The 26,311-nt window shown below is 35.1% G+C and overlaps 1 protein-coding gene across 2 annotated transcripts in view; it reads right to left on the bottom strand.

Annotated features, from left to right (window-relative positions):
* The window catches only part of SOX5 (SRY-box transcription factor 5), a 402,681-nt gene that overhangs the window by 81,284 nt on the left and 295,086 nt on the right, over window positions 1-26,311 (bottom strand). For both annotated transcript variants that reach the window (XM_058558649.1, XM_058558648.1), the window contains exon 8: window positions 21,570-21,655. In XM_058558649.1, the coding sequence (XP_058414632.1) occupies window positions 21,570-21,655 (86 nt within the window). The remainder of the gene's footprint in view (window positions 1-21,569; window positions 21,656-26,311) is intronic.

Raw genomic sequence — 26,311 nt, 5'->3', positions numbered from 1 at the left:
TCTGCTCTCAAGACTGAGACCCTCGCTCAAGTCTGTGTAAGGGTGAAAGGCTTAGGGTAGGGAGTAGATGGTGAGAGTTCTCTTTTAACCTCTTTGGTGGTTAACCCACAGAAGGGGGGTGAGGGCTGGGGGTCCTGCTGCTTCACCAGCTCTACCATAGACTGTGGGAGAAGATGACTGGGGGATGGCGCCTGGGGGAATTTGGGAAGGGTTTTCACTTAATCTCCAGGCTAGAGTTCCAACTGAGAATTTTTTCCCAAGGGAGTGGAGGGAGTGACAGTCTGGGTATACCAGGGACTAGAGTCACTCGGAGGAGCAAGTTCAAGTAAGAACATACAACACGGGAGATCCAGGATTTTTGTATTTGGACACAATTCCTAAGGAAACTTGAGGGCAAGAAAGAAATGTATCAAACTGAAAGAATAAGTAAACTCCCCAGACCTACTACTGATTTGTCAAAATGGAGGCTAACTAACAGCCAGTATATCAATGGTGCATAATTTAAAAAACCAACACGTTGGAAGGGTTGGAATATAAGAGTTTCAATATCAGGTTATGCAAGGAAATGACTTGAGTGGATAAAGCCTCCAAAAGGCTGTATGGTCAGCTGACACCTAGAGGTGAGTTCCAGACGGCAGGAGGACAAGCCACGAGGGGAAAATAAATGTTATCCACTTCAGAAAAGGAATGTTCTGCCTTCAGAGAAAGCAAGTGAGCCACTTGGAAAACATGCCTGAGGAAATAAGGGGCTGGCTAGTAGGGGCTCTAAAGCAGAAACTACTGCTATGCCAACCCAGACCTCCGCAGATACATAATTGCTGGGTGATATGTCTTGGAAAAGCTGGAATATAAAAGTAAAACATTATGTCTAGCTACAGTGCAGTTTTACCGTTAAAAAGCCATAGTGAATACACGTACAAAAGCTATACTGTTGGGGCTGGCCCAGTGGCATAGTGGTTGAGTTCCAGTGCTCCACTTCAGCAGCCCGGGGGGATGCACGGGTTTAGAGCCCGGGCGAGGACATACGCACTGCTCATCAGCCATGCTGTGGCGGCATCTTATATGCAAAATGGAGGAAGATGGGCTCGGATATTAGCTCAGGGCTATTACTCCTCAGCAAAAAGAGGAAGATTGGCAGCAGATGTTAGCTCAGGGCTGATCTTCCTCACACACACACACAAAAAAAAGCTATACTGTTATCTATGTAAGGCTGTTATCACCAAATATTAATAATACATGGACCATCTTTCTTATTTTATTTCAAATTCAGCCCCACTCAGTGTGATACTTGGACAGAATACGGAGCTATCAATGAGAGGTGGAGTGTTGAGAGGGTGTGAAGATGGCATCCTGCTAAAAATTAAAGAATACATTTGAACTTACTTAAATCTTAAAACCTTTTTCACAGGTATGATGCTCTCATGCTGTTTCTGTCAAATTGCAGATACTGAAGCATATAAATAAGAAACACTTCAAATGTACTGGCTTTTAAAAGTCTTTCTTCATTTTATTACACACCACTAAGTCCTAAATAGCTAGAAAAAACATTTTGACTTTTATAATTGAAGCAGTTCCTTAAAGAACCAGATATATTTGCGAGAGTCACGTAAGAAAACACTAACTGATAGTTTCTCTCTCTCTCTCTCACTCCCTCCTCGTTTTTCCTACTCCACAAGCCATCTTCATGCACTGCACAGTAATCCATTACAATATGTTCCAACATCTGCCTCCCCATATGATGTATGACCTATTCGATTGACCCTTTTTATGCCACTCCAGACTTGCTGTTCATTACTGTGGGAGGATGAACACTCCGCATCTATTCCTGAGGTCACCAACCAGTAAATACATCTCCATTTGGTAAGGTAAGGAGGACACTGGCTGGAAAGCTCTTCAAATCTTTTATATTTCAGTGACTATACTCGTATTTTTAATTAGTTTAATTTACGGGGAAAAAAACACTGCTGAAATTCCTTTCAAAGTAACAATAAGAAGAGAAATGCTTGGTTACAAGGGGAAAAAATTCTGTTAACAAATATTCATCATTTAAAAAAGGAAAGTGAATATTATCAGAAAGATGTTTAAAGCAAACACTTATTGTTGGCTAAGTTTATAATTGTGAAATCATTGTTCATTTTATCTCAGTAGATTAGGGGGTTTTTAATAGTCATCAAAGCATCAAAAACAGTGAGCATGCTAACTCAGTACAAAAAGATATTGAGTGTTAGTTCATACTAAGTCAGACTACATATTATTTTGTATATTAAAAAAACATACTCACTTCCAGAATGCATACATGCTGGATACTTGAAAATACTTGGTACATACAGGGAGAGGAAGCACAAGAGTCTTGATTTTGTCAGTGACTATGATGTGCCACTCACTTTGCCAGAAGTCTGCATGCTATTTCAGGAATCACCATACCAATTCTGTGTGTTCAATGGGGAAAATGAAGGCTCACAGTGGTTCAATAATTTGCCAAAGGTTAAACAACCAGTAGTTTCAGAAGTCTGAGTATCCCTTAAAGTTCTCCTTTCTATTACGTGCCATATAAACTTACCATATGGGTACCAATGTTACTATGTGAAAACGTTTTCCAAACTTAAACTTCATGTGATGAATTCATATCCCTCTAATGCAGTGGGATTCCCCTATCTGCTGGGCAGTGGAAACAGGGATTTTTCCTAAGCTCTGAGGCAATGACAGTTTCCAAGGCCAGTTAAAGGCTTCAAGAGTAAGAGACTTCTTGAATCACCGGTGACAGAACTCTACTCTCCCTGAAGAAAGCACACAGCCATTCAAGATTTTTTTCTTTAGTTGTTTTGTTTTACTGCTAGTACTAACAGACAAACACATATGATGGGTTAAAATTAAAAAGACCTCTTCCTATGGATTTCCCCCCTTTTTTTCCCTGCATCCCTTTAAGATTAAGAAAATAGTGCACACTAATATTAGTGTTGCTTATTTGAGTACATAAATCAAGATAAACTCATCTAAATTTCAAGAGAAATCTGGACACAGAATGATAACAGCAGCAGCAAAAATAATCACAATAGCTAATGTTTATAAGATTTTTACTGTGTGCCAGGTCCATGCTGTATGTCTCCGAACCTTCTCAACAACATTAGGAAATACATATTATTCTTATTTTGTGGAGGAGACTGAAGCACAGAGAAAGTAAAAGTCATTTGTCCAAAGTCACATAGGTAAGAGGCAAAGCGGAGGTTAGAATCCAAGTCTTTTTACAGAGCTTATAACTCTTAACCACTGTGCCTTATGAGCCTATTTTCTGGTCATTTGAACACAGTAGTAGGGTCTGGGGCTTTGGGACAAAGAGTTAGACAAGCCCAGGGAGGGCAATTCTAACAGTACTTCTGACAGAGGCCGGGCTCTTCTGATAAGAACTATATTACTGCAGATGCAAGGCAGGAAGGAAGTGAGAAGTAGCCAAGAGGACATTTTTCCTAGCATTTTCATCCTCCTTCTTCCTCTTGGCCACTGCCAAAAATATTTCAGTTTGGTTTTCTTCTCAATTTATGGTGTAGTAAGAGCATGTAAGAGAGAGCTACACTATAGTCAGTGAGGTCAGGAAAGGCTACCCTATAAATATGATTATTTGGAGGTCAGAAGGATGAGATGATGTAACTGTGTACATGGAGTAGGAAAAAGTACTGCCAGGACAACCTTGTGGTGGGAGAGAATATGACAAGTACAGGGTACTGGAAGGAGGCCAGTGAGGCCAGTGTGGTGGGAGAGATATTTGGAAAATATTTGCATTTCCACAAGATTAGTCCAGATATAATAGGAAGAATTGATTGGAAGGTTTGGTTCACCTACAATCCACTTTTAACTGGAATAACGTTTACCTAATCACTTCTTTGTACATGATTTAAAACTGATTCAAAATCAATTATAGAATAAATCTGGATATATAATTTTCAATCTTCTGTATCTCATCCTCATTTAAATATTTGCTCTTTCCTGTATAATTTATACTAAGAATTTAATTATATTTTAAAAACCATATATTTTGCCTAAATTCATAGTCACTTGCTGTGATTTTTACAGACCATTTAAAAAAAAAGGAATGAAAAAGATATATTAAAAATGAGCTATTTGCACTACCCAAATCACACATTACTCTTAAATCAATTGAAATAACAAAAACACCCTCTAATAGCACCTTGCATTTACAATGTGTCTTGACTTTCATTAGCTCCTCTGATGACAACAGGCTTCCTTTTCAATTGCACAGGACACATTTCTCCACATATCATCGAAGTAGTCCAGAGAAATAATCAACAATTGTAACTTCTTCTTTCCTGCCTTAGATTGATTGATTCATTCAATATTTATTTATTGGGCACCTATTATGTGCCAAGCACTGTTCTAGACACTTAGAACATATCAGTGGAGAGAGGTCTCTGCCTTAATGAAAGAATTTTTAATGTTTTTCCCTAAGAAGACTTGCAAGATTTTAATCTTTCATTATATCTATCCAGCAATTGTCTAAGATTTATCCATATGACACTATATATTACTCATGATTATTATGATTGGGAACTTATATATCTATGATTCTTAATATTTGTAAATGAATACTGTTTTTGAAAGAACTGATGTCATTCTTAAAAGTGCATGACTGAGAGATACATGCTGTAACATGGATGAACCTTGAAAACATTATACTAAGTGAAATAAGTCAGAAAGGAAAATAATGTATGATTCCACTTATATGAGGTACCTAAAATAGGCAAATTCATAGAGATAGAATGTGGAAAGGAAGTTACCAGGGGTTGAGAGAAGGGAGAATGGGGAATGGAGAGATTTTATTTACTGGGTACAGAGTTTCCATTTGGGATGATTAAAAACTTATGGAAATAAATAGTGGTGATGGTTATACAACATTGTGAAGGGATTTAATGTTACTGAATTGTATACTTAAAAATGGTTAAAATGATAAATTTTATTGTTATGCATATTTTACCACAATAAAAAGGTACATGATCAAGAGGGCAATAGAAAAAAAACCACTGTTTTCCAGTACCACATTAAGCTTTATTTCTTTAAACAATTTTTCTCCTAATCTGTTCCCAGGTATTGGTTCATTTTTGTACATTAACTCAAGAAAACAGATTTAAAGGAGGAAAGGAGTATTGTTATTTTAAAGTAAAAGGAGGTTGGAAATATTAGATTCTTTTAAATATATTTACTAAAAATTACCCAGGCTTCAGAAACAAATATAAATAAAAGCGAGATGAAAGAATACTTGATTCTAAATCAACCAAATCCAGTAATGCCCCTTTCAAGTTAATGTTTGCTCTGAAACAGAAGCTACGTGATCATATCGACACTCTGTTGACCGCAAAAAGCACAGCATTTGCCAGTCCTACTGTAAAAGGTAGCTCTCTCTTCACTTTCCCCTCCTACTCCAAAGCTAGCTTCTTTTTCATATTCAGATGACTGTTTATGAGCTCAATCCCGTTTCAACTGTCACTCTTTACATCAAGGAAAGATAGATGGGACACACCAACCCCAACCTAAATGACCTTTGGATGTGACAAGAGTTTTAGGTCAGCCTTGCTAAATGGAGGCCTTGGTGTATCGAGACATGCCTTGGGGTGAAATTTACAGTGAATTTATTATCTCCCAATGCCCTTTGGACTGCTTCCCACCATCAAACACCATGGCAGCACTTGGAACAGGAAGAAATACATTAACTGGAATCTGATCGTTTTAAAAGGTTACAGCTGCCCAAATATAATTTAATTTCATACTTGCCCTTTGAGGGTTTGGTGTATATTTTCATTTTATGACTGCAAATGATAAAGCTCTTAAGATTCCAGGCAATAAAAAGAGAAAAAAAAGTATTTTAAGGGTTAGAAGTCTATTCAGTTCATACTCAATGAGTGAAGTGACAAATTAGCTGCTTAAAAAAAATCTAACATTTCTCTTTTTTATTTGGACCATCTCTCCTTCTTCTTCTGATCCTACGCTTCGACGTTTGGTTGAACTCAGTATGTGAACACCAACCTCGGATTTCAGCCAGTTTGAAAATAAAAAGAATGATAAAAAAATGAAGATAAAGTCAATTTGATTTAAAGTGAAATACTTTAGTAGAGGGAATACATATTTTTCAGTAGTGTCTCCTCTCATACAATTGAGAAAATTTACCCATTAAAGTATATCAACATCGAATCAACTTACCATTGATCTTATACTTTTCTAGTATATCACGCTTCCATGAACTTTAATAAAAGGCTCACAAAAGCCTCTATAAAGGCCACACCATAGCCTCATCAACTTAATTAGTAAATATTATTACTATTATTTTATTAACAGAGAGTAAGAGATATAGTGTTACGAATGCACAGAATTAATCAGAAAAAAATCAGACACAAAATTCAGATAAAATCACCTACAGCTTATTATTTTAGCCATCAAAACAAAACAAAAAAAACCCAAAAACCAACTTATGCTCTTTCCCTTTAACTCAATACTTTACCAGAGACTTAACAGTTCTTTAAATATCAATCCAATAGAGTTTGAGGCAACACAATATTTTGGATTCATTGCTAGTAATCAGAAAAGCTACATAGTGAAACTTTTAACCCATACAGGTCAAATGCAACTTAAAATTGTGTTTGTGTGTGTGGTTACACACATACGCATTCATTCATCATTCTTTAATTTAGTCAATGAATATTTCTTGAAAGATATTGAACTAGTTCCCGTGAAGTTTATATCAAAAAAATTTTTTAGATTATTTTAAGAGGGTACGCCTAACATAGGAATAGCAAAGAAACACAAAGAATCAACATTTAAGTATTATTGTAAAACTTAAACATATTAGATAACTATAAATATTAACTAACATTTTTTTTGAAAATTTTAATTTCATGTTGATATGTCACTGTTTTAAAAGTATTCTGCATAGTATTTAATCTGCATAACAATCCTAGGGAGTAGATATTACTATCCCCATTTATACACTATGAAAATGCAGCCTAGCAAAGTTAAGGAACCTGCCTCAGGTAGCAAATCTAGTGGTTACTGAGATTCAAATGCTCTGGATGGTAATGGGAGACAGTACTTCTTCTTTTACTCATTCATTTATTATCCCTCTTTCAGGCAAAAAATATTAATTAAAGGCCCACCTAAAGTGAGAACAACAAAAAAGCAAACATTATCCAGGAATCAATTTCTAGAAGTTCTATTAAAAAGGATCTTACTCTCATTTCTCTAAAGAAGATATAGAAATGGCCAAGAAGCACATGAAAAGATGCTCAACATCACTAACCATTAGGGATATGCAAACCAAAAACTAAATGAGATATCGCCTCACACTCAGGATGGCTATTATCAAAAAAGCCAAAAACAAAAACAAAACACACAAACTACAGAAAACAACAGATGTTGGTGAGGACGTGGAGAAATTGGAACCCTTGTGCATTACTGGTAGAAATGTGAAACAGTGCAGTCTCTGTGGAAAACAGTATGGCAGTTCCTCAAAAAATTAAACATAGAATTACTATATGATCCAGTAATCTCACTTCTGGGTATATACTCAAAATATTTCAAAGCAGGGACTGAAACAGATATTTGTACACCCATGTTCATAGCATTATTCACAACTGCCACAAGGTGAAAACAGCCAAAATACTAATGGATGAATGGATAAACAAAAGGTGGTTTATACCAACAAGAGAATATTATTCAGCCTTAAAAAGGAACAAACTTTTGACATGTGCTACAACATAGATGAACGCTGAAGATATTATGCTAAATGAATAATCCAAACACAAAAAACCCAATATTGTACAATTCCACTTATATGAGGTACCTTAAATAGACAATTCATAGAGACAGAAAGTTGAATAGTAGTTACCAGGGGCTGGGGGGATGGGAAAAATCAGCAGTTATATTTTAACGGGTATAGACTTTCAGTGTGAGACGCTGAAAAAGTTTTGGAGATGGGTAGTGGTGATGGCTGCACAACAATGTGAATGTACTTAATGCCACTGAACTGTACACTTCAAAATGGTTCAAATGGTAAATTTTATGTTATGTATATTTTACTATGATAAAAAAATAAACCTACGGAAAATTAATAAAAATTAGTACAGTTTTGGGCCACAACAAAAACTGAAAAAATTAAAAGCAGAAATTAAATACTTACATCTTTACTCCAAAAAAATAAGATGAGAAATTAATATAAAGAGAAAACCAAATATTTACTCTCTAGAGTATGAGCAAAAAAAAGCTAGATTCAAGGACAGTAGACAGAGCTGAAAGCCATATTAAAATGGAGGGATTGAAAGAACACCTACTGAACTGTAAGATAGCTGCTTCTCTCATCTCAGCCGTCCTGTCAGCCAGGCTTAGACTTCCTGGGCAGTAAATGAAAGAATTCCTCCCTGAGGCGGTCAAAGAGACCAAGGGAATTTCGGAATGTGATGGAATTGTCATATACCCTGATTGTGGTAGTGGTTAAAACTCATAGAATTGTATACCCCAAATACAGTCAATTTTACTGTATGTTAATTTTAGAAATTAAAAAATAAAAGATACAATGCCAAAATAAAAAGGATCTTACTCAACAACTTTGACTTATAATTCTTAAATGTTTTGGCCTTCCTACCCAAGAAAGAACCAGGAAAAGGAGGGAGTTGATAACACTGCAGATTATAAAGATTTTTTAAAACACTACAAAATTTAGACTTTATCTCTCTATATCTCTAATATGTCCATATGGGTATAAAGAATGAATAACAAATAGTTTGAGTGTGTAGGAGGGCAGGTAGCCAAGGGTCACCACCCACCATTTGAGATAATAGGAGTATAAAGTACTGATAGCAGACCATTAAACAAACAAGGTGAAAAGCAATTCTTTCCATTTCAGCTAATGCTAAGAAACCAATTGTGCAGTACTTTCTTAGTATAAAAATAATGAGCTGTGCTGTCACCTCTGTGTTTCCCTTCTTTCCCAATCATGGATGCATAGTTCAAAAATATCCAACTCTAATGGGAGAGTGGGTGAAAATAGCACTGTCATTGGTGTTATGGTCTAACTGGAAGCCTCCACTGGTGAGGTGTTCATGGTGTTATTTGGCTTTATTAATAGAGAAGACAAATTACGGATGAAAACATCTCTAGTCTAGTATCTTCTAAGATCATTTAGAACATTATCAATTCTATTTAGACCGAAACTGAAAAGGCCCAGATATATTTCCTCTGATAGCCTCTATCTGGGCCATTTGGTATTTCCAATTCCAATTCTTGACTCATCTGTTTAATCTGGATTACTTTTAGAATTGTTTAGCCAACTAGCAAATATTTCTTTTTTTTTTAATTTTTTGTTTATTGCAGTAACATTGGTTTATAACATTGCAAATATTTCTAAAGATAATAGTTCCTCCATTTTTTTTTTCACAATTGTGGGAGAATAGAAAGGTAGCTAGGGGCCCAGAACTCGATGAACAAGAGAGAGGAGGAAAGAATTGAAGAAAAAAGAGGGGAAGAAAGAGGTAGAGAAGGATCAACAAAGGAGGGTAGCTACAAATGCAGAGAGGAAAGTTAAATGAAGAAAGAGAAAAAAAAAAAAGGAAAACATACCAGTAAAAAAGAGAGAAAGATTTTCAAGAAACAGGAAGACAAAGATAAATTTTTTAGAAGTAGGTCCCTATTTTAAAAACTTTAGCAGCCCTAAAGACCAAAAGGTTGATAGTGCCCAACCAGATGGCTGTGTAATTCAAAATGAAATGACATTCTGATTACTGCTATGAAGCTATTTTATATCAAATTGTTACTTATTTATATTTAGATAGTGCTTCTTTTCTTGTGGGTAAGCATGTTCTTAGGTTGTCTATCGGGTAACCTAGCACTGGTCTGACCTGCTCATCTTCTCATTTCATGGAGATGTAATGGGAATAATTAAAACTTTCTTGTCTAATTGGATCTTCAGAGTTAGCTTGACTATTTTCAAGATTCTAAAGCATTTCTTTTGAATGCCTCAGATCAGTAATTGCCTCATCACACTTCTCCCATGTTTTCCTTGACAGCACATGGATAAAAGTATCCATGAATCAGGAAAGTTCGCCAGGAAGGTGCAAAGGCTTCTTGTGGGGATTTCTGGTGCCCCTGGCTACTTTCATTAGTGCTTCTTTTACTTCATTTTGTCACTTCCTCCATGATATATAGGTAGGGCAGCTATACTTATATGCATTTTACAAATCAAAAAACTTAAGTTCTGGGCAGGTTAAATAACTTGAGACTAGACTCACACATTACTTCCGAGGCAGGTTGAGACCAGAATCCTTATTTGTTGAGCTGTATTTGTTGAGCAATTTGGGAGGTTAGAAGGATCATGATAGTTAGACCAACTACTTTGGCTGCCTTTACTATGCCCTAACTATCCATTCTAGCTATAAAACTCTCCCCATTATAACAAAACAGTACAATTTTCCAATAACATAATGGCTTTCCCTTCAAAGGGAAAAGTTTGTTCTCACAAATAATTGTCAATGTCATAAAAGCAAAGATGCTCTAGTAACTCTTATGGAATGGAAAGAAATGAAGAGATTTTTTTTTTAATTTTTAGGAAGAATTAAAACAAGATTTTGTAGTCTTACATGTAGAAGAAAGGTTTTTATATTGAAAGGATATTTTATTTTCATAAAGACTTTCTGCTTGCATTAAATATGGAAGTGTGGTTCCCAAAGAATGTGTTCAACCCAAACCTGAATTAAGATGGATTTCTCCATTTGCCATACACCCTTGTACTACAGAACATAATTACTATATCCTAGAAAACTACTTGTTAATTTGAAACATGGAAGAATTTGCTAGGCTCCTTTCTGACAGTGGAATATCCTTGAAGCCAGGAGATGATGAGAATGACAGCAGCTAATGATGGCTGAATGCTTATGCTATGCTAAGCACTTTGTATGTACTATCTCATTTAATCCTCATAACACCTTTATCAGGTAGGAACAATATCATCACATTTCATAGGTGAAGAAGCTGAGACTAAGTGGTATTCAGTAACTTGACCAAAGACACACACAAATAAGGTCTCTTATTATAGAGCTCAAGCTCATAACTCATTCATTGTACCATATTTTCCATTTACATATTATTTAATTGTAAGATTTATTTTAATATTTTAAAATGTTTAAATAAAATTTGAGGAATACGCTTTAAAGAAAGATAAAAATGAAGAACACTTAAGGGCCATTGCTTTTATTTACTTATTTATTTATTTAACAGTTAAATGTCTTGGCTTATCTTCTGTACGTTAATGTAATGTAAAGGGAATAATTAAAACTTTCTTTCCCAAATGTTTTAGCTGTACTATTTATAATAATTTAAAATTCCTTTAAAACCAAAGAACAAAATTCAAGGGGAAACTAGTCATATGAAAAATATTTAAGGCACATATTTGAAGCAGTAGGAGTTGTAGAGCACAGTATAGTCAAATTTCAGATGGAAACTTGTTATCTTAAAGCAACTACTACAGGTGGAAGGACAATATTTTCTATAGTTCTTCATTCCAAAAAGGAAGTAACTGTAATTTTCACTATCACTATTACTTTTTTCATTCTACGTTGAAGAAGTTCTAGTAAGGGGGAAAGCGAGAGAGAACATTGTTGCCATTCTCATGTTGGAGGCATTAATTATGCTGGCCCAATGCTCACTGCAGCAAATCATTTGGGAGCATACTTTTGAGTCTGTTCCTCCATCTCTTCCTGTCTACTTCCTTTATCCAAGAAGTGGTTGGGTAACAGAAAGGAGTATGGCATTAAAGGAAAGGTCAGGATTAAGCAAGATGGAATAATTAAGGTTCATTCCCCTCCCTGCTTTCTTTTCATGCCCTCAGTGTGGCGGGACAATTACTGAGAAATTTCCACAAGAAACAGCAAATTTGAAATATGCTGGGCTGGCTTAAGCTTTTTATCTGAAGGAATGGAACTGGGCTCTATTTTCAAGTCTCATGAAGACACTTGTCAACCAAACACAGCTCAAAATTGTAATTTGATTCTTCTCCTTGGTCTTTCTCTCAGAACACTTCATTCATGACTGCAAAATCTTATCTGCATGATTATATAATCATCTTTGAATGCTATCTTTCTTCTAAGAAGCAAATAAAATATCAACAAGACTTGTGATGTAAACAATCTCACTTTGAACCTTCCATGAACAAACAGATATGAAACAGCACGCTTCTCTGTTGTTTTGTTTTCTGAATTCCTTGATCTTTCAATAGCTTTTCACAAAAGAATTAATTCACAGAGCACAATCACTGAATTCAGCAAAATGAAAGCAATTCAGAAGGTTGCCATTGTCACTAACATGCAAATCCTACCCATTGTTTTATTTATCCTTAATTTAATAGTCTAAATCCAAAAATAGCAATTTTTCTCCCCTCGTTTTACACAAAACAACTTAAAAATAATATATATGAATATATGCATTTATTTTTAAGGATACCATGGTAAAATGGGAAGAAGCTAGATTTAACTTTCAATTGCTAGGATTCAGGCACACTTCTGTTAATATCTGATTTAGCCAGGTCACTACTTAGAGTCTAAAAGGTCTTATCAATAAAATTAAAGAGTTGGAATTGAAGAATGGTTTTTAAATTTTGTTTTAGTGGCAGAATCTTTCATTCTAACAATCTTAGCCAGTAGAACTGTATCTATAAAACAAATAAAAGTGAATGGTATTGTTTGGGGCCGCTTAGAGCCTTTTGGATTCCTATGAATAGTCTGAAACAACTGTTTTCAACAGTCTCTGAGGTCCTTTCCATTTCAAACATACTTGTTAGGACAGGAGGATGTATGACTTTCTTCAAATTCTATTCCACTTTCACACTGCATTCATTCTCTTAAATTTCAAGCTCCTCTATGATCCACCAAGGATTCCTCATTGATTTATCTTTGCATTCCTTATGATGCTTAGCTGAACAGTTTACAAAGAATAAAGATTTGCTGAGTAAATAAAATTTCCAGTATACTATGGGGTTTATAAAAATAATTTGCTTCCACATCAAGTCTGAAACCACAGGAACTATTTCCTTAAAGGAAGTACTGAGAAGTTCATAAATTTCCTTAGATTTATATGATAAATAGTTTAGGTATAGACAATAAAGTAGCAGAATAAGAGATATGTGTCTTAGTTTATATTCTACTAATATATCCAGAAAAAGAGTAAGCTTCGAAGGGTTATATCAGAAATTTTTTAATGTTATTTATTAAAAAATGCATATTACATTAAAAGCATCTATGTAAATAGGTTATTTTAAATTTTATAAGGTATTTATTTAGAATAGTTGCAGGCAGCTCATAAAGATCATTCATTTGCACTACACCCATGGAAAACTGGACTCGACAGGAGGCATTATTTCCATTTTATAGATACAAATATTAAAATAAAGAGTGAGCAATAGGAAAATATAGAACACTATAAGGCAAGTAACTACTCAGATTTTTTTTTTTGATAAGTAAACTCATTGCTTCCCATAGAGTCTTGTGAGGAGCCTTAAAATTATCCACACAAGGGAATAAAATTATTTCTTCATAAATAAGACTATATGCCTCAATTTGACTAAGGTGCTTTAGTTGCTGCCCTGCAAAGTAAGTCCACATAAGAAAAGTCTGCCAAGTCCTAATTTGTGAGACTACCTTTAAGTAATAAAAAATAGCTTTAATACCAGTTAATAACACTTATTAATCAACAAATAATACCAAGCATTTATTATTCCCTAGCACATAGTATTTGATAATGACAATTAATAGTTTTATTGCTCTAAACACTCTATGTATATTATCTCATTTAATCCTCACAATAAGATATCATTTTCACCGTTGTATAACCACATTTTACAGACAAGAAAACTAAGGCATAGAGAGGTTAGGTAATCAGCCCAAAGTCACAGAGCTATAAATAGCAGAACCACGATTTAAGGCACAGATGGTTGCAGGTACCACACTTGTAACCATTATTTCATAATGTCTCGCTAAGTAACAGTGCCTCTTAAAATATTAATCTAAACATAATGCTTTAATATAATAAAAATTTTTGCTTTAGTCTTTGTTATCTGCCCTCTAATTATTCCCCGCTGAGAGACTAAATTTTTCTATATATAATTAATTAAGTATGAAGACTTCTGCCTTATGTTTACCAGTTGTATGTAATGAAATTCACATGTTCCAGGGGCATGCTTTGAGACTTAGCCATACAAATAACGGATAATATTCGTGAATAATATTCAACAGTTTTCTGGTACCAAAAAAACCTAGCATTTGTTCCTCTTAAGGGACATCTGTCTTCCTTTGGGTTCTTTAAATGCAGGATTCTTATTGGTCCTATTAAGGTGATAACTTTTACTTAGGTAAAATTTTACTCCTAAGGTTGAATTTGTCTTCAGAAAATATTCCTTGAATAACTTAAAGTATACCAGTAACATTAAGTAAATTGACAATTAGGTTGAAGAACAAATTTCTACTATAAATAAAATCTGTGAATCTGAAGAATATTAGTTGCTCTCTCTTCTTATATATAGCCAAGACTAAAAAATTGCATAGTTCAGTTTCTGTTGATAAAATGAAAAACCGTATACTTTAAAAATTTCAATAAATTGGTATTGTTCCTAGGATTGCATCTACTGTTGGCCTTGAGCCTAGCAATCCTTTTATGTATGGTAATTAGCCCAGGAACATTTTACAGTAACCTGCCCATGTTTTGATTAAGAGAACACAAGAATGCCATTGAGGAATGGGCATGGACTTGTGACCGGAAAACTGGCACTGAAAAATAACTATATTACTTTAGTGTAGGCAACGATAGAGCTTCAAACACAATTTTAAAGTTTACCATCTATTTGATTGGTCATTAAAATAAAAATGGGTACTGTGGAAAAGCACACGTGTAGTAATGTTTCTGTTAGCATGTAATGAGACACCATGAAGCTGCTGGAAACGAGGAAACACAGAAATAGCATGAAAAAGACACGGCTTGTACCGTCTCCATTGTCCAAATGTCAAACAGCTCCCGGGAACCCTAGGGGTGGTAATAACCATGGATGCAGTTCCTACCAAGTTCTTCCTCAAAGGAGATTCTTGAACACTGCTGGGTTCTGACTCTAGCCCATATGGGCTTGGAAAAGTCAGAGAAAATGTTGGCTGCACTTTTTCAGGCCTATTTGCATATGTTCTTTAGTATGCAGAATGTCTCTGTATATAATTTAATTGTTGTTGGGTTTTTTTTGCCTCTATTAATACATATGCAAATGACTCACACTTGCAGCTGTGCTGTATTCATCATATGTGTGCTTCTGTCTGTCTGCCCTGCAGGCTCAGGGTCGAAGGGAGAGGAAAGGAGGGAATTCATTCTTTTAACCTGCAAGAAAACTCACTCATGCAGACAGAAGTCCTACAGCAAACAGCACACCACGGCTGCGACTGAAATGAGGAGCCGTTGATCATTTTTCACCCTGTATGGAAATGACTATGACCTAAAAGTTAAGCTGAATAGCAGAGTATCTAGGTAGGGAAAGATGAATACTTTACAAGTCTTCATCCTTGTAAGTAATTCCTTCAATAAGAAGGTAAAAATCCTCACCTCTAGACCTCTCCATATGGTTATTTCTTCCTTACTGATTTTCTGGAGGTTTCTCTTGGTCAGACACACAAAGCCACGCTGTCACTTACAGTGCTGTGGGAAATATGAAGCATTTATCTGTGTCCTGTCATAATTATTGACCTCCTCAGAGACGGGCAGGAGATTGATAAAAAGATGAACTTCAGTTTCTCATCCACATCTACCTTGATGTTACTCTCTATCAGATAGAAGCTTAAGCCATTTCCACTATGACTTCCATGTACCTTTGACAGCTATGAAAAAAGATTGATTTTAGTTGATATTTAGTATGGTTCATTCTCTAACACATGATCACACGTCATCTCTCATCTTCTCTATCCCAGAAAATGCGTGTTACGGATGCTACTGGTTGCTGGAACTGTTGTCTCATGTGATTTCATTTACGACAACTTGTAATTTTGAGTCTTTATTCCAAAAGCATTATTATGGATGTTTAAACTAATCCTACTAAAATCATTAAAAAGGTTAATTAATTCAATAAAAATTCTTGAATGAATGCTACTTGCTTATTTGAGTAAAATATGACCATCAAAGAAGAATTTCAATCTTTTTTCCTTTGCTTATCACTATTAATCATTGGTTGGAGTCGACATTTTTGGCTTCCTATAGGTAGAACAGGTGGCAACCATCTTTTGGACAACACAAATACAGTATTTATAAAGTGAGAAATAAGTGGATAAATATTTCCTTCTAATTTCAAATCTTATTAGCCTTGTTAAAAAACAGAAATAGTATACCACCCTACAACTATTACTATTAAAAAATTCATGATGTCCATTAAGTAAAATGCAAATTAACTATGATGAATATGAGAAATAAATGTTAGATGGACTGTTGCCATCATTTGGTTTTATTAATTAGAAATAGATGATTCACTGTGTTCATTTTATCTAGTCATAAATGTCCAAAAGATTCAAAGTGTAACTTTATTTTGCTTAAATAATTATACTCACTTTTTAATATTGAAAAGAAGCTTGATTCGTTTTCTATATAAATTAATCCCCTTCCTTTAAAAAGAGACAATATCAGGAGAACAAATATCAAAAGTATCATTGGCTCTTGGAAGAAAAAAAGTAGTTTGAACAGGAAGAAGAAAGAAAAAAAAGGAAGAAGGGAGAAATAAGGAGAAGAGAGTAAACTCGGTATATGAGATGGCTAATTGGCTAGTTACTATGTTGATAATACATCCTTCCATTATTCAGAAATAATTTACCTTGGTGTTATAGCGGCAAGGTGAGTCATATTGAGTCAAAAGTATCTCCAGCAGTTCATATTCTTAAGTATGTCTGTACATACATTAACAAGCAATATAGGAATAAGCTAATGGTGCAATGTTTGGCCCTTTTTTGGGTAAATTATAGTGACTTTAAAAGGAACTATATAAACTGTAATAAATGCTAAAACCCATTCTTTATGCAGCAGCCCATGGTTATGATAAGATAAAGGGAAGAAAGAGCAAGAGAAATAGAGCCAGGGATTTATCATATACTAAGAATCTTCCAATAGGGGTTGAAAAAAATATAAAGTTCCCTGGTCTTTAATATCATTTGTTCCAGAAATTAATCATACACCGCTGTATTGTTTCACTAAAAATGATGATGACTGTCACAGTTTCTTTCACTTTATTAATATTTATTGAGCACTAGCTATTTGCTAGACATTATTCTCAGCACTTGAGATACAATAATGAACAACAACAAAAATGACAGTCCCAGGGCCGGCCCAGTGGCATAATGGTAAACTTCACATGCTCTGCTTTAGCGGCCTGGGGTTCACAGGTTCAGATTGCAGGCGCGGACACACACACCACTCATCAAGCCATGCTGTGGCGGTGTCTCACACACAAAATAGAGAAGGATGGGCACAGATGTTAGCTCTGGACCAATCTTCCTCACCAAAAAAATAAATAAATAACAGTCCCTGTTCTGGTGGAGCTTAGAGAATATTTGGAACAGACAGACAATAAATAAGGAATATCATAATAAGTTCAAACACAATAGTATGTTTGAAGATGACTAGTGTTATAGACAAAAAGCAGAATAAGAGAAATAGGAAGTGTGGTATCTCTGGGAGGGTTACTTTATGATTTAAATAGGTTGGTTAGGGTAGGCCTCAGAGAGGTGACATTACAACAAATTATTGAACGAGGTGAGCCTCTTCCAGGCAGAGGGAGGAAGGAGTCTTTCAGGTTGAGGGACAGCTAATGCAAAACTCTAAGGTGGGAGCATGTCTTGGCAAGTCAAGGGACAAAAAGAGTCCAGTATAGTTGGAGCAGACTGAATAAGGTAGTGTGGAGCAAAATTGTTATAAAATAATTTTTTAAATACTGTAGTGCCAAATGTGGTACTAGGCATGTAGTGTTTTCATAAGTTTCTTTCATTGCATTAAATGAAAATAGTTTTCTTTTGTTATAAAATTTCAATGTATATCTTATTGTATTGAATTCAAACTGCTAATTTTTTTTCTTCCATGAGTTAAAGATGCCTTTGATATTTGTATTTCTGCTACTGTCTTTTAAAGGATGAAAATTAATTTATATAGGAAATTAATCATTCATATTTAGCTGAATTCTAATATTATAAAGCAGAATAGCTATCTGAACAAAATAGATACATAATTTATTATAAGTGTAATATTAAGATTCATTCTTCACTCTTTCATTTAATAGATATTTACTGAGTCCATAAAATATTTCAAGCACTTAGTTAAGTGCAAATGATGGTGAGTCACTGACTTCATAGATTTTGCCATCTGGTAGAAGCCAGAAAGTAGGATTTAAAACATTCTACAAGTGCTATGAGAGGGGAAATACAGTGTGCTCTTGGAACATGTAAGAGCTACATTAATCTAGACTTGAGGACAATGAAGTCTTCCCTGAAAAAGTGATGTTTCAACTTGCAACCTCAGGAATAAGCAGGAGTTGGCTTGGTAAAGATGGTGGGTAATGGGGTTCCAGGAAGAGGAAACACTACAGGTAAAAGTCCAAAGGCAGGAGAGACACTTGAAAACACCAAGGAGTCATTTAAGGTCATTAAGCAGGGGAAGGACATGATCAGATTTTCTAAAATCAGAAAGATCCTTTTGACTAATGTATAATACAGAGTGCATTGAAGGCGGCAAGGTGAAGACACAAAGACCAGTTCAGGGACTATTGCCGTAAATTAGGTAAGCAATGAGGGTATCCTGACCCAGAAGGGTGACAGTTATGGTAGAAAGAAATGGATGGATTCTTGATGTATTTAGTAGGTGGAATGAATAGATAATGAATGAATAGGTGTAGAGGAAGAGGGAGGAAGAGAAGTTAAAGACAGCTCTCATGTTTCCTGGTTAAGCGATAGATGGAATGGAGCCATTTGCTAAGACCAGAGAATGAACAGGTCGAGGGGCAAAGAAGAGAACTGACAAGTCCCATTTTGCACTCAGTTTATAGTTGTCTGTAAACACCTATATATATTTCCTCTTGATAACCAACAAATAGTTGGCTATACGGATCCAAAGCTCAAGAAAGAGTTAAAAGGCAAAAGAGAAAAAGATATTTCATTATAAAAGAAATAAATAATATGGTGCCCTGGCACAACATGTTAATTTGTATGCTTTATATACATAATACAGATTAAGCCATTTTTTCTCTATAAAAAATAAAAACAAATATGACAATGCTTAGACTAGTTTTGCTCCTAAAAGTACACAGCAAGGGGATTTTTTAATGTAAAGTATTATTTTATTACATAGTAAGTAATTTATTATTTTATCCAGGAACATGAAATAATATTTAAGTAATAAATAGTGGTTAAATTTAAAACATCATTTTGCTTGTCTTTTAAAATAATTGTACTCATCTTTATTCTTTCTTTAATAAAGGTCCTGGTTATTGGTTTTACTCAACATAATACTATTCAAGTGTAATATGCAAAAGATTATTTCAAAAGAAAACACAAATGGTAGGTAAAGAAAGTCAACCATGAGTAGGAATATTTTTATAGTGTCCCTTCTTAGATCTGGAAGGTGTTTGCATTTGAGTACCATTTTTCAATCATGAGCAAAAAACATGTGCGTGTGTGTTTATGTGTATGTGTTTTAATAGTAGCTAATGGCTTACTATGAAAGAGTTTTGGATTATTAATTTTCTTCTTATACCACATTGTTGATTTACTGAGATCCTAACTAAAAGTCATATATTTTAATGGGTACAATGCCACTTATATAAAAGGATCTTTATCCCATTTATAGATCAAATTATAGTTAAAGCAAGAGCAAATATGTTTCATGCCTTTTTTCTTGTTTTCTGATAAATAAAATTTTTTATATTTTTAAATTTTAAGGGATCTGATATCATAAGAACAGAAATAAAACAATTTATGTCAAATATTCTAATATTATCTCTATAGTTTGTAGAAAAGAAGTTTGGATTGTTGCCTAACAAAGCTACTTTCTACTAGAACCTGCAATGAAACACAGGGAATACCTCCAACTCAGCCTCATTCTCACTCACCACTAATCCAACAGTGAAAGGAAATGAGAACGTTTAACTTGCTTTGAAGACTGACATCCTAAATCTCTAACACTCTTATTTTCCACATTCAAATCTATGGCTGGATATTCTTTCCTCTTCCTTTAATTCCACTACTCTTTTTAGTTTTACCTATTACAACCATTTTCCGTATTGTAGTTATTGCCCAGATGCCATTTCAAAGGATAACAAATGTTATGTTACTTTTATTGTCCCCGTGGCTCCAACATTTCCCAAGGTATTTCCAGCTCAAAGAAACAGACACTTACACTGTAGCATTTCATAGGAAAGGTAGAATAGGAATGACTGTTATTAACCTCTGTAGAACACAGTATGTCTCAGCTCCTCCTGTGTTCCTCCTGTGAGACTCAACTGGTTTTTCAGTAACCCACCAGGTCTTCTGACAATCCCCTTTGCCCACCAGATGTATCTGTCTCTTGATGCTACAACATAAAACTATATTTTTCCTTATAGACTAAGATCATCTATCATGACAATGCACTTTCATGAACACAATTTAATTTTATTAAGCACAACTGCTTTATACCTGGTTTCATAGGCATACTGTGTCTTTCAGGGAAAGGAAAATATAAAACTTCTCACAAGGGGAGATTAATCCTATTATTAGATGATCTGTTATTCCCATCAATTGCATAACTATAAAGTTCATAACAACAGAAACTAGGAAAGATTTTGTAGGACGCTGATTCAAAGATTTAAATAGTGAAAGATACCTTTAATATAATTTTACTGATATTCTTTTCAACCCCAGAGATAAAATTTCTAAAATCACTCGAACATCTGGTAAAGATGTCACCGAAATGCTTGGATATGTGGGAATATGTATATTGCACAGGGTCAGAAGGTCTTATTTGGGATGTCTGGATAACGCTGGTCTCACTTAGGCACCTGCTTATTTGGTCTACTTATCCTTACTTGCCCAACTGAGCAGGCATTAGCAGGAGCATAAAGAGATCTACAGACATCTTCAACAATACAGGGCATCTTAAACTATTTTAAGGGTAATTTTTAAGTTGCCTTGATCCATAAGTATCTGTTTGAATATCTTTTGTAGTTTTTTGTTCGTTTTATCTTGATGAGGACCATTCTGTGACGAAATTATGGCACATAGTAATCAAAGCAAAACTACAGCTCATTTTGTTAAATCATACCACACAATAAAAAAATTACAATAAGCTATCTTTAGTAGAGAAAACAGGGCTAAAAATTAAAAGAATCAACATCTCAACTTTTGACTGAGCATCAGTACAAATAAATTTAAAAACAAAAAAGTGTGAGACAAATATCCCTAGTCAGTATTCTTTTGCTTTGACACGCTAAATAGCTGTTTTGGATATTGACTTAACCTTTGTCTCTCCCGCATTGTTTCCTGACTTACCTGCAGTTGGAGTGGGCCTAAGCCTGGTGTTGCTGCAGCAGCAGCTGCCATGGTAGTTGGGATCAGCTGAACAGGGTAAGGGTCACCTAAGTAAGAGAATAATAGAGGCGTCAGCACCTTTTATCTACTCTCCACCTGCAAATTAAACTCGTGCATTCACTCTTTCCAAAAGCCTTCTTTTGTGTGCCTTGCTGAGGCCTAATGAAAAGCTCTATTGTGCAGCCTTTTACTAACACTCTTTTCACAATTCTGGCTGAGAGAGGAATGTGAATAAAAGGCACAAGCAATTAAGGCGGAAACCTCATCCTTTTTTCATGATGTATTTAGGAAAATAGGAGGAAAAAGTGCAGATCGATCAGAGGGCTGCACTTTACAACACACACACACACCTACACACACACACCTGATAATCTTGATATGAGCACACTCCTCAGCAAATTTTAACTGTTATTATAAAAGGAATTTAACTAAACTTACTTTCATTTTAACAAACTAAACTCTAAGGATTTAAGCCAAGTAGCTTATCTTTTGAATGCTATGCTATTGTCTTGATTCAAATAACCACTTAAATAATGTCATGTGGACAAATTCATACTAAAGAAAACATTTTATTCAATTTTTAAGTATATATTTGTACCCTTATTATTCCAGAGACAAATGTTTATAAAAATATATTATTAAAGAAACCCAGGAAATAGATGGTTTCTCCCCAAAGGATTTCTGTTTGTAAGAATAACTAAAAAAACAAAATTTTAGTAATTCAAAATTAATCTTCAAGTTCTAATATATATGATCTATAAAGATATAGAGGCATACACACAAACATATATACATATACACACATACAGAAGACTATAATGTGTATTTTTGATACAAATAGAGAATTTTTTCCATTTAATAGAGTTGCAACAGATGTTTTACATAGAGCCCAATGATATGCTAATAGATATGGACATTAGTCATTTGAAATATGATCATAGCACATAATTGAAACTAGTAACTATAAGAACAATTTTATAAAATATAAAACAATTTTTTAGAAATCTAATTTGTGAAAAACTTGTTGAATGTCAAATATATGGAAAATGTAACTGAATATAACCCAGTTAATACATTCATTCAGAAATATTTAGAGTACCTGCTATGTGTTAAGCACTGCTGTTGACACTAGAAATAGAGCTTTAAAGAAGACTAATATGCAGAAGCATATTTACTCTGGACCTAATGAAGCTTAAGCTTTGGGGTTCTGGGAAGGGCCCCTAGCAGTGTGTTCACAGGGTCATATGTTTTTATATTTGTCAGCTTCCTTAATTTTTTACTTTGTTGTGATTTCTTTTTATAAATGAATATTCTCTTTTGCACTTAAATGTATATATAGTATGTAAATATGTATAAATATGGAAGTCATATATATATAATTTTCACATTATTATTCTTAAAGAGGGGGCCCCCAAATTACATGTTTAGGCTTTAAAATACCTGAATCTACCTCTGCAACCTGGCCTTCCCAGAACTTACAGCTTAATGGGAGAAAAAGAAAAAGATAATTCAATGATTAGTATAAAATATAATGACTGTTAAGATAGGGAAGTATATAACGTTATGGACTACATTGTGAGTGGCCCAAACCTAGTCTAAAAGGTCAAAGACAGCCTCTAGGAAGAAGTCACATTTAAGATGAAACTCAAATTAAGTGAAAGCTAGCCAGGCAAAGAAGGGAAGGAAGAATGTTCAAGGAAAAGAAACAATTTCATGAAGACTCAGAGGCAAATGGGAGTGTTATATCAGAGCCCAGTCCCTGTATTGCTCAAGTACAGAGTGCAGGTAGGGAAGCAGATCCAAATGCGGTTGGAGAGATGTATGGTTTTATAAACAATATTAAAGAATCTAAACTTTAGGATAAAGGAAACCATGAACATGGGAAAAAGATGGGCTGAGTAAAATCGCTTGGGCTAGAGGCTGGAAGCTGTAATTAATAATAAAAAGATGCAAGACTCGGCATAATATGTAATAATGGTCTTGACTAGGGTGGTGATGTTTGGATGGAGAAAGATGGGGAGAGTCAAGTGATATTTAAGAGGTGGAACTGACAAAACTTAATGATCGTTTACGTTTGAGAGCAAGAGAAGGCTCAAGGATGACTCCCAGGTTTTTCAGTTGAACAGCTGATTGGAGAGTGGAACTATCTGTTGGGTTTGCAAACATGGATGATAAGCAAGACTGCCAGTTGGGCTTGGTGGGGGCGGGAGATTAGGGGGAAAGAATAAAGAATTCTGTTTTGGACATTTTAAGTTTGAAATTACTATCAGATATCCAAGTAGAGGTGTTCATTGAGGCAACTGATAAACATGTTAACATTTTAGAGGAGAAATCCACATAGGAGACATAAATTTGAAAGTGGTCAGCATATATCTAAATTTAAAGCTATAAGCCTTCATGAGCACATTTAGGAGCTAACTGTAGATAAAAAAAAGAGGTCCAAGGATTGGATTGTGGGATACACTAACATTTACAGTCAGGGAGATAGGTAACTAGCAGAAAAACTGAGGAGAAATGTCAATTTGGTGTTCCAGAAGCCAAATAAAGAAAAGATTTTCACCAAGAGTGATGAATTTTTTCAAATGCTCGATTTAGTGATTAGGAGTCCTTGGTAACTTCGACAAGGGCAATTTTAGCAGAGTGGTGGGTGAGAAAGCCTAATTGGAGTGTGATCGAGAGAGGATGATTGAAAGAAAGGCATTGGAGGCAGTAAGTGTAGATCCTTGCTTTTCAAAGTGAAGTTTCCAATGAGCAGCACTGGCATCCCTAGGAGTTTCTCAGAATTGTTGGATTTTAGCCCCACCCCAAATCTACTGTGGCAGGCAGCCTCTAAGATGGACCCCACCATGACTCCCACTTCCTGGTATTTGTGTCCTTGTGCAATTCCCTCCCCTTGAGTACGGGCTGAACCTAGTAACTGCTTTCTAATGAACAAATAAGGCAAAAGCGATGAGATGTTACTTGTGAGGTTATCTGGCTCTGTCTTGCCTGCCCTCTCCCACCCCCATCCTCTCTGCCTCTCTTGGAGCAAGCAGCTATGTTGTGAGCAGCCCTATGGAGAGGATCACATGGCAAAGGACTGATGTCTTCAGGCCAACAGCAAGCAGACATGAGGCCTGCCAACAGCCAAAGGAGGGAGCTTGGAAGCGAATTCCTCCCCAAGGCAAGCCTAGAGATGACTACAGTCCAGGTCAGCACCTTGATTGCAGCAAGTGAAAGATTATGAGCCCGAGGTACCTAGCATGGCTACGTCCAAAGAAATCTTGGTTATTTTAAGCCACTAAGCTTTGGATAATTTGTTAAAGCAGAAAGCATATACCTTCTAAATTAGAATTTAAATTTTGACAAGATTCCCAATGATGAGTATGCATTTGAGAAGTGCTGGAACAGCCAATTTCAGTGAGGTGTTTTGTAGTAGCTAGTGGAGGATATGTGACCAAGAAACTTTATTAAAAAGGTATATACTTATAAAAATTATAGCATGCTTGTATGCTAATGAGAAAGATCCAGTAAATAGGGAAAAAATTGATCATACAAGAGAGGGGACAATTGACAATAACTGATAAGGCTTTACTTATCACTTGGTATTTGTAATATTTAATCTAGAAAATGCTGTAGCCGATTTTATAAAGTAAAGGGAATTTTAGATGTTTAAAAGCTGGATTTGTATTTATGCAAACTACCTAAAACACCAAATATTATAGTATGATTATTAGAATTGACAATTTAAAATACTTAAAACCGTAATTCATTTATATTCCTCATTTAATGAAGGTAATATTAAAATTAACTACAGCAAAAGTATAGAGGCTGTGGTGCTCTTCATAGTGATAATTCATTTTATATAATTTACTTTCCCCATTCAAAATTAACCAATTGATAAGCACTTATCCACCACGTGACCAGAACTCTGCCTGGTGCTGTAGGAGATAAAAACAACAAAGCAAAATAAAACTTAGTTTCCGTTTACTATATGCCTGTCTTTTCTAATTAAGTACTTATCTGAGTACAAAAGGCAGTGGATATGAAATGAAGTTTTAACAAGCTTGATTAAAGAGGTTAAGTAGTAGGAGGTCTTACAGATGACCCACTCTTTCACCTAGGGACAGAGACTTACTCATAAATTTGGATCAACGGCAAACACCTTCATAAGTGTTCTGGGCACTTTTGAATTACTAGCATCTAATTATCAATAACAAATTGAATATTACATGAACATTTAAAGCTCACTAGTTAAAATCTGGACTATCCCAAGACATTTTGAAAAATGCATATATTAGAATCTTTTCTTTCTTAATTTCCCAAATTCATAAATCTATACTAATGAAATGAATATAGTTATCTTTCTTTTTTTTTTTTTTTTTTTTGTGAGGAGATCAGCCCTGAGCTAACATCCGACAATCCTCCTCTTTTTTTGCTGAGGAAGACGGCCCTGGGCTAACATCGGTGCCTATCTTCCTTCACTTTATATGGGACGCCGCCACAGCATGGCTTACCAAGCAGTGCGTCGGTGCGCGCCCGGGATCCGAACCAGCAAACCCCGGGCCGCCGCAGCGGAGCGCGCGCACCTAACCGCTTGCGCCACCGGGCCAGCCCCAGTTATCTTTCTTTTGAATATACATATATATGTGCATAACTATTATGTTATAAACATGCCATATTGTACATGTATATGCAAGTGTATGTATATATATATGAAATGT

Source organism: Diceros bicornis, chromosome 17 (assembly GCF_020826845.1).
Source record: "Diceros bicornis minor isolate mBicDic1 chromosome 17, mDicBic1.mat.cur, whole genome shotgun sequence".
Lineage (NCBI taxonomy): Eukaryota > Metazoa > Chordata > Mammalia > Perissodactyla > Rhinocerotidae > Diceros > Diceros bicornis.
The sequence above is the reverse complement of the archived record's forward strand: the minus strand, read 5'-3'. Positions and strand labels throughout refer to the sequence as shown.